The following is a 10,000-nucleotide window of genomic DNA, read 5'->3' on the forward strand; positions in this document are numbered from 1 at the left end:
CCAGACACACATTCATCAGTGTTCTTTCCTTTGGCACAGGAATGAGTCATAAACATCTATTTTAAAAACAAGTTTAATCTGATTGGGGTCTTGGTACTGGGGTCGCAGATTGATGATGTCACTGACAAGGCAGTGAAGATGGAGGCGGGGTTAATTGCCATGGGTAACTAACGAGGACAGGCATGACTTTAATTAACCACATGTCTGGGTGGCACCGACGCACACACACACACACACACACACACACATATGACTGAAGAGTGATGCTTTTGGGCGTAATGAAACTTCCCACACACACTAAATGACAAACATACACAGCCACACAGCCAGGCTGACACTGAGCAGGTGCCATGGCCTGTGCTGGTCTCCTGGGTGACAGTCATCAATAAGGACTCCCCTGCTGCCTGCTTCATTATACACACAGCCACACAGTCATCACACTAAACACATGGGCCCCTGTCTCTCTCCTCCTCTCTCCTCCTCTCTCCTCCTCTCCTCCTCTCTCCTCCTCTCCTCCTCTCTCCTCTTCTCTCCTCCTCTCTCCTCCTCTTTCCTCCTCTCCTCCTCTCTCCTCCTCTCTCCTCCTCTCTCCTCCTCTCCTCCTCTCTCCTCCTCTCTCCTCTCTCCTCCTCTCTCCTCCTCTCTCCTCCTCTCCTCCTCTCTCCTCCTCTCTCCTCCTCTCTCCTCCTCTCCTCCTCTCTCCTCTTCTCCTCCTCTCTCCTCCTCTTTCCTCCTCTCCTCCTCTCTCCTCCTCTCTCCTCCTCTCCTCCTCTCCTCCTCTCTCCTCCTCTCCTCCTTTCTCCTCCTCTCTCCTCCTCTCTCCTCCTCTCTCCTCCTCTCCTCCTCTCTCCTCTCCTCCTCTCTCCTCCTCTCCTCCTCTCCTCCTCTCCTCCTCTCCTCCTCTCTCCTCCTCTCCTCCTCTCACTACCCAGACAGTAACAAGGTCCACCCCTCCCCTCCTCTCCCCCCCACCCCCCCCCCCTCCCTTCCCTGATTGAGATGACTGTATACTCTGTGCCATCTGGTGTCCTTGCACTCTGCCACGTTTCCACGGTAACCCGCCATGCTGAAGCGACGAGAGAGAAGGATCTTTGCTGCTTCACCACACGTCATCAGCAAACTGTGTAGGTGAGTGTGCGAGTGTGTGTGTGTGTGTGTGTACCCCGTGCGATCCTCAGCACCCTCATGATCCTGATGATGGTGGGGTTGATGGGCAGGGAGGCGTTCACCTCGATCTCCTCCAGGGTGATGCCCATGATGGACAGCAGCACTATGGCTAGGTCCAGCTGGTTCCACCTGCACACACACACACACACACCGTGCCGTTAGTGAGTGAGGTTGCATGGCTCTTGAATCGCCAACTTGAAGCCCTGGCCCCATGTCTAGCCAATCAAATGGCTTGAATCAACGCGACAGGAAATCAACTTTGACTCCATATGATGTTCAGATCGACCCTGAGGTGCCTGATTGTGTGTGTGTGTGAGTGCGTGTGAGGTAATATGAATCTGTGGATTTCAGACAGGGGGGATAATAGTCAAGTCTGGCAACTGCAGAGAATATCATACAGTATTATTGTATGTCTGTCAAACCCTAACTGAAAATCATACAGTCATGACAGCAGTGAGTGTGAGCGTGTGAGAGTGTGTGTGTGTGTTTCAGTCTGTGTGTTTCTGTAAACGTGTGTATGAATGTGTACTTTTCCACCGAAAGCCAGCGATGATATCATCTGGAGCGGCTGGTTTTACGACAGTTTAACAATCTGGTTGGTATTCATCCAGGGCTGGTCGGTCCAGGCCCGTTCCTCCCCAAGAACAACACCTTCCGCTGGGACGCCAGGCCAGCCGGACCTGGGGTCGTCTGGAACACTGTGATCACAGCTGTGGGGCCGGGCACGTCCCTGGACTTCACAGAACGGCTCGGAAGTCTGACCTATGACCTCTGACCTGCTCGTGGAGCAACCTTCGAAGTTTGACACTGTGAAAATCAACTAAACTTTACGAAGTGACCTTTGAACTCTGACCTGTCCTTGAAGAAGCGTCGGAAGCCAAACGCCACCAGCTTGAAGACAGACTCCAGCACAAAGATGAGGGTGAAGATGTAGTTACAGATCTTCAGAGCATCATCAAGCTCCTGTGGACAAGAGAGAGAGAGAATGAGGATCAACAGATATGTATAGCTGGTTGAACTTTTAGTCCTCCCTCTGTAGTGTGTAGAACTAAGAATGGTCTCATCATAAATTATTTCCTCATTCCCAAAATACACAATTTCCCACAACATCTCGTTCTTTCTCTCCAACTGCAGATGTTCTTCCCTTTCCCCCTCCTCTCCCCTCCTCTCCCCTCCTCTCCTCCTTTGGTCCTGCCCTCTTCTCCTCCTCCTGCCCTCCTCTCCCCCTCCTGACCTCCTCTCCCCCTCCTGCCCTCCTCTCCTCCTCCTCTCCCCCTCCTCTCCTTCTCCTCTCCTCCTCCTCTCCTCCTCCTGCCCTCCTTCCTCTCCCTCCTGCCCTCCTCTCCTCCTCCTCTCCTTCTCCTACCCTCCTCTCCTCCTCTCCAAAGGTCACAGTGATTCTCTGGTGGGTAGGGTACGGCTGTTGACCATCAGCCTGGCCAAACTGACCTTTAAACAAACATGCTGTGGGAAGTTCTGTTCTGCAGGGATCTGCTGCTACTGCTGCTGGTGCTCCACAGCCACGGCAATGACGACAAACCCAAACCTCCCTAAAAACTGCAAACCCCAGCGTCCTCACCTTGGGCTGTTGGTAGTGCTCCATGGCCATGGTGATGACGTTGAGGCCGATGACGATGGTGATGAAGAGGTCCAGGTATTGGCTGGTGCACATCTTGTGTATGATGAGGCGCGTGGGGGAGTAGTCAGAGTAATACGGCTTGCTCTGAGCTTCTGTGGGAAGGGGGGAGGAGGAGGGGGGAGGAGGAGGAGGGAGGAGGAGGGGGGAGGAGGGGAGGAGGAGGAGGGGGAGGAGGGGGAGGAGGAGGGGGGAGGAGGGGAGGAGGGAGGAGGAGGAGGGGGGAGGAGGAGGGGGGAGGAGGAGGGGGGAGGAGGAGGGGGGAGGAGGAGGAAGGGGGAGGAGGAGGGGAGGAGGAGGAGGGGGGAGGAGGAGGGGGAGGAGGGGAGGAGGAGGGGGGAAGGAGGAGGGGGGAGGAGGAGGGGGAGGAGGAGGGGAGGCGGGGGTTGGAGAGTGAGATAGGAACGGCAGGCTCACGCCGGCGGCGTCGCAGTGACGTCAGAGCAGACACGGTTGACATGACGAAGAGAGATAATGAAACATAGATCAACACACTGTCACACAGTCAGACTACACTGAAGGGGAGAGAAAGAGAGACAGAGAGACAGAGAGAGAGAGAGAGAGAGAGAGAGAGAGAGAGAGAGAGAGAGAGAGAGAGAGAGAAGGCGGAGAGAAAAGGAGACAGAGAGAAAAGGAGACAGAGAGAAAAGGAGACAGAGAGAAAAGGAGACAGAGAGAAAAGGAGACAGAGAGAAAAGGAGACAAAGAGAAAAGGAGACAGAGAGTAAAGGAGACAGAGAGAAAAGGAGACAGAGAGAAAAGGAGACAGAGAGAAAAGGAGACAGAGAGAAAAGGAGACAGAGAGAAAAGGAGACAGAGAGAAAAGGAGACAGAGAGAAAAGGAGACAGAGAGTAAAGGGAACAGAGAGAAAAGGAGAGCACATCACCTCATCCCAGCTCCCGAGAGGCCAGCAGTCATGACTAATCAAATCAGAGCTCCGCTTCCCTGATCAACAATTATTCAAATGGTTCCCCCTTGGAGGGAGCATGATGCACACACACACACACCCACACACAGCATCTCCAGTGTGTGTGTGTGTGTGTGTGTTTTTCTAAGGCCACAGGGAACTGAAACAAACAGGTTAAATGTTCCCTTTCTCCTTTTCAATCTTTCTCTTCTTTTTCTCTTTCTGCATCCCTCCATCTCCTCCCTCCCTCCCTCTCTCCCTTCCATCCTCTCTTTCAGGCTGAACATGGAGCTGACTGCGTGGCCCAGGATGACTGTCAGGAGAGGGAGAGCATCAGTCACAGTTCTAACCCCTACCCCTACCCCCTCTTCCTCATCCCTCCATCACAAACTGGAGGAGGAAGGTACCGGAAGGTACCAGAAGATACCGGAGGACAACAGAGAGAAGGAGGATGAAGGAGAGAGGTGGATGGTTAGGAGAGATGGACAAGGAGGTACACACACACACGCACACTGACATAAAAGCACACACACACTCACTCACAGGGTTGGACACTCACACATTCTTCCAGGCAGCTGTACTCTCTCTCTCTCTGGTCAGATGCACTGCAGCAACAGCTGTGTGGGCAGGAAGCTAGGACTGGGATGTGTGTGTCTGTTAGTGTGTGTCTGTTAGTGTGTGTATGAGTGTCTGTGTGTGTTTGTGTCACTGTGTGCTGCTTTCCCATAATGCCTCACCACAGACAGTACTAGAGCAGGTGAGGGGGTCTGGGCCCTGGGAGAGAGAGGGGAGGGAGAGGGGAGGGGAGAGAGGTTGAGAGTAGGGAGTGATGGAGAGAGAGAGAAGAGAGAGAGAGAGAGAGAGAGAGAGAGGGAGAGAGGGAGAGAGAGAGAGAGAGAGAGAGAGAGAGAGGGAGGGAGGGAGAGGGAGAGAGAAAGAGAGAGAGAGAGAGAGAGAGAGAGAGAGAGAGAGAGAGAGAGGGAGAGAGGGAGAGAGAGAGAGAGAGAGAGAGAGAGAGAGAGAGAGGGAGGGAGAGAGAGAGACAGAGAGAGAAATAGAGAGAGAGAGAGGGACATGGGAGCCGGCAGCTTCCAAAGCTCATGCTCCTGGACCCACAATGCTGTTGGGCTACTTCCTGCCACAGCTGCACAGGTGGTGGTGGGTGGCACACACACGCACACACACACACACACACACACAGAAGAAAGGAGGACAGAAGACAGGAAGACGGATGGACACAGAGTCCACAGGCAGCATGCACCCATCTTAGCACACAGCCCCTTCTTCTCCAACAGACTTCTACCTCCATCTCCCTCCTGCCCCTAGCTGATCTCTCTCCTCCTGGCTACGTCTCCCTCCCTCCCCTACCTGATCTCTCTCCTCCTGGTTACGTCTCCCTCCCTCCCCTAGCAGATCTCTCTCCTCCTGGTTACGTCTCCGTCCCTCCCCTAGCTGCTGTCTCCCATCCTGGCTACGTCTCCCTCCTGCCCCTAGCTGCTCTCTCTCCTCCTGGCTACGTCTCCCTCCTGCCCCTAGCTGCTCTCTCTCCTCCTGGCTACGTCTCCCTCCTGCCCCTAGCTGCTCTCTCTCCTCCTGGCTACGTCTCCCTCCTGCCCCTAGCTGCTCTCTCTCCTCCTGGCTACGTCTCCCTCCTGCCCCTAGCTGCTCTCTCTCCTCCTGGCTACGTCTCCCCCGGCAGGAGGGTCGACCCTCTGGGTTTCGCCGGCGTGGAGAAACTCCATCCTGGGTGCCTGATGGAGTAGTTCACCTAGCACTTAGAGAGAACCATCCTAATCAAATATCACACACTCCAGTCGCTAAGGGTTCAACAGCCCTGTCTTTATACCGCCACTTAGGCTTTATGAAAGAGAGAGGGGATCTGTTTTAGTGCTGCAGAGAAAGAGAGAGGAGGGGAGAGAGAGGGAGGGATGGAAAGGGAGATAAGAGAGAGGTGGGAGGGAAGGAGCTACAGAAATAAAGATGAAAAGATAAATGAAACGAGAGAAAGAGAGAGTGATGAAGTATCTTGGCTCGTTATCAGCCCTGCCACAGGGGAGGGAAATGAAGAGAGGGATGAGAGGTGAGGTGAGTGGATGAGGAGAGGGATGGAAGGTGAGGTGAGTGGATGAAGAGAAGGATGGAAGGTGAGGTGAGTGGATGAGGAGAGGGATGGAAGGTGAGGTGAGTGGATGAGGAGGAGGAGGGGAAAGGAGAGAGCAAACAGAAGCTGAAAACAAAGAAAGAGAGAAGAGTGGGGGGTTGAGGTATTTACTGGGATGGAAAATCTCTCTGAGGACTCCATCAACACCTCTAACATGTTTGTGTGTTCTCACTGTCTCCACGCTGCATCTCTCTTTCTCTCCTTATCACACCCTCTCTCCTACCCTCCTTCCCCTCCTTCCTCCTCCCCTAAACACCCCCCTCCCCCACATGCCTGATGGACTTCCTCTCCTGATGACATCATCTTTTAAGGACAGCACGAGGCAGGTACATCCTGTACCATGGGGCCATGCAGGTCAGAGGGAGGGGGGGGGGGATCAGGGGGGAGTGCTCCTCACCTGCCCCCCCCTGCCCCCCCGGCCACATGCTCTCACACCCTGCTCTCTCACTGGACACGACAGAACACTTCATGAGTCAGGAGAACCTGGATCTCCAGACAGACTGTGGCCCTCTGTGAGGGGGACTACAACTGGGACTACCCAAGTGAAAAAAGCTTTTACTTGAACACACTTCAACCAAATTTAAATGTATTAACTAAGAGCTTACTGCATTTTTGTTACATTTATGTTTTTCTACAGAATTGGAAGTGTACTTAAAATTGACTGGGTTTGTATGTACACGTATTCATTGACAACTTTACTATGTGTGTAAAGTATGCTTGTACTTTTCAATATTTTTTTACTTGGGTACCTAATGTCCTAACTCCACGATGACTGAACTATGTAACTGTGAATATGTATTTTATGGAACATTCTGGAAGCACGTATCCAATAACAGGATATGTGACAGACGGCACAGACACCGCTGCCTGAACTGTTCCTGGCAGTCTGGGAAGGATATACATGTTCTTTATTGATATTCTACTGAATATTGAACATGTATTCTATTGAAAATGCATCGATTCCACTGGAAAATGGAATACACGTTCTACCGATAATTTACTGATAATCTACTGGAGATCTCAGGTCCCTGTGCACCTGGAAACACCTGATTGGCCCCTCTGTGATCACATGACAGGAAGAAGGAAAGGCAGGTTAGTCAGAGAGTAAACAAGCAAGAGAGCATGAAGATACAAAACAGCCCTAACCCCAGTCCCAAAACAGCCCCTGGCCCCTTCCTCCAGCCCGGCCTCACCTACCTTCAGCTCCCCCGGCCCCCAGGCCCCCCGGCCCCCAGGCCCCCCGGCCCCCAGGCCCCCCGGCCCCCAGGGGCCACGGGCGAGGGGCCAGGCCTTGTTTTGAGACAGGGTCACACTCAAGAACAGTCCTGAACATTGTGCATACTTTGCGGTCGGAGGCGGAGGTTGTTGGGAAATACAGACACAGTGATGACCCAGGTCATGTGACGAGGGTGAGGGGCACGCCACAGCACGGCACGATGGGGCTTTGACTGGCACTGTGTGACTGACTGAGTCAGCGAACAAGCAAGTGAGTGAGTCTGAGTGAACGAGTGAGTGAGTGAATAAGTGAGTGAGTCACTCAGGAAACAAGTGAGTGAGTCTGAGTGAACGAGAGTGAGTGAATAAGTGAGTGAGTGAATGACTGAGTGACTGTTTGAGTGACTGTTTGAGTGAGTGGGGCTAGGTAGGATGTATGAGTTTGAACACAGCGACGGTGTGCCGGTCATGTGGTCTGCTGTGTGATTCCTGTGATGTCAGTCTCTGTGAGGGCTGCCTAGGGGGGATGAGGAAGGGCTGGCTCACAGCCAGGGGAGGGGCACCTGACACTGGGGGGGGGGGGGGGGTGATCTTGGCAGGGGGGGGAGTGGGGGTGCAGAGATGTTAGAGAAGTTGTGGATGATAAAATAATGCATGTGAAGGTTTGAGGAGGGGGGGGCTGAAGCCAGCCAGCCCTGACTGCTGTCCTTGTGATGGGGCTCCAGGGTCAAAAGGTCAGATTCAGGTCCTGGAGGTCAGGGGTCAGGGGTCAGAGAGAGAGCAGGGGGAGGACAGCAGTGTGGAGGGTGCGCTGGCTTCAGCTTCACGCTGAATCAGTGTGTGCTGGGACGACCCCGTCCAATCCCCTTCACTTCCAACGGGGGTCAAAGTTCAGGGTTCACAGGTCAGGAGGGCAGCGCAGGAACACACACCAGCACACACTGACTCAGCAGACCACTGTCAAAAGAAGAAACGTATCGGGCTTCCCACACACTCCGCCGCACTGAGGCACCATGGAAGAAGAAAACAAGGAAGTAAACAGGAAGTGGGTCTGAGGAGAGGAAGAGAGGGAGGAAGGGAGGGGGGAGGGAGGGGGGTGCAGGCAGCGGACTGTGTGAGGAGCCGAAGAAGAGAAGCAAAGAAACCAGGAAACATGACATCTTTCAATATGACAGGGCACGATACATCACACACACACACACACACACACACAGATAGCACAGATAAATACAGGTAGTGCTAGTACACATGGTAGACGCACACTTCTTTCTGAGTCTGACTTGAGCAGGATGGACCAATTGGAATGGGGGACTCAAATGACGAAGGCAAGCGATTGGACAACGTGTGAGTGGTGGGTGGGGTCACAGGGCGATGATGTGCGTATGTCAGCGGAGAACAGACCAATGGGATTACATCTTTTTAACAACACCAAGGGTAAGCAACAACGTGATGGGTCGACATTAAGGATAAACACTTCCCTCTAGTATCTTTCTGAATGTGAGCACATTTCCTGTTATGCCTCCATCACACACACACACACACTCACATGTTAACAAGCTTCTCACCAGTGACCTTGCTCCTACAGTAATAGGACAAGCACCCTCACTGTGACCCCCCCCCCCCCCCCCCCTCCTGACTGTTCTATGACTCGTCCATGTAATAGCTCTCTAGATAATGGTGCTGGGGGGGGGGGAGCCCTGAGGCATGAGGCCATGAAACATTCAGCAGCTGGAGCACTCCTTCTCTCGTCCTGGTTGCTAGGAGACACTGGACCTGGTGACAAGGAGACACTGGTCCTGGTGACTAGGAGACACTGGTCCTGGTTGCTAGGAGACACTGGTCCTGGTGACTAGGAGACACTGGTCCTGGTGACTAGGAGACACTGGTCCTGATTGCTAGGAGACACTGGTCCTGGTTGCTAGGAGACACTGGTCCTGGTGACTAGGAGACACTTGTCCTGGTTGCTAGGAGACACTGGTCCTGGTGACTAGGAGACACTGGTCCTGGTTGTTAGGAGACACTGGTCCTGGTGACTAGGAGACACTGGTCCTGGTGACTAGGAGACACTGGTCCTAGTTGCTAGGAGACACTGGTCCTGGTGACTAGGAAATGTGAAGACCCTGCTCCTACGTTTGAGACACGGATCATCACCCACATCTCTCCCTCCTCTCTCTCTCTTTCTCTCTCTCTTTCTCTCTCCTTCTCCCTCCCCTTCTCCCTCCCTCACTCCCCCTAATGGCCAAGAGTTATTAATTACAGGAGGAATATAAACGAGGGAAGAGAGGGATGTAAAACTTCTGTTAGATCCATCTCTGTTAGAGCTGACCCAGATAGAACTGGAAGGACTGGCTCTAGCTGCTGTGTGTGTGTGTGTGTGAGAGTCTTTGTATCTGTACGTGTGTGTATGCCAGTGTGTGTGTGTACTTGTGTTTCCAACACAGGGAGTACCGCCTGACAGATGCGTCTTAAATGACTAGGCACAGATTGTGCATAGTGGATCTTTGCTGTATGAGTGTGTGTGTGTGCAGTGTCTCTTCATGATAAGGGAGGAGATGACAGGTCCGGCTCCATCTTAGCTGCTCATCCTCTCAGCTGACATCCTAGTTTAGCAGAACAGCGCTGGGAGTGTGTGTGTTCACGCTAGGAAGGTCATTCACGACATCCATCTCCATAGTAGCGCTCAGTACCCATCATCCTCTCCCTCACCCAGAGCATCTCTCCTACTTGCCCCCTCACCCACCTCCTCTATCACCTACCTGCCCCCTCACCACTTTACTTGCCCTAACTGATTCTACCTGCCCCTTTCCTCCCCCCCATTTCTCCTCTATCTGCTCCCTCTACCCCTCCACCTGCCCCAGTCTCCCAGCCCCACCTGCCCCAGTCTCCCAGCCCCACCTGCCCCAGTCTCCTCCC

The 10,000-nt window shown here is 53.4% G+C and overlaps 1 protein-coding gene across 1 annotated transcript in view; it reads right to left on the reverse strand.

Annotated features, from left to right (window-relative positions):
• The window catches only part of cacna1g (calcium channel, voltage-dependent, T type, alpha 1G subunit), a 92,778-nt gene that overhangs the window by 13,568 nt on the left and 69,210 nt on the right, over positions 1-10,000 (reverse strand). The window contains exons 26-28 of the mRNA XM_084669604.1: positions 2,747-2,898; positions 2,021-2,130; positions 1,163-1,296 (exon numbers count right to left, since the gene is read on the reverse strand). Of these exons, the coding sequence (XP_084525730.1) occupies positions 1,163-1,296; positions 2,021-2,130; positions 2,747-2,898 (396 nt within the window). The remainder of the gene's footprint in view (positions 1-1,162; positions 1,297-2,020; positions 2,131-2,746; positions 2,899-10,000) is intronic.

The sequence above is a fragment of the Hypomesus nipponensis genome, chromosome 13 (genome assembly GCF_054491055.1).
Source record: "Hypomesus nipponensis isolate SF chromosome 13, ASM5449105v1, whole genome shotgun sequence".
NCBI classification, from domain to species: domain Eukaryota; kingdom Metazoa; phylum Chordata; class Actinopteri; order Osmeriformes; family Osmeridae; genus Hypomesus; species Hypomesus nipponensis.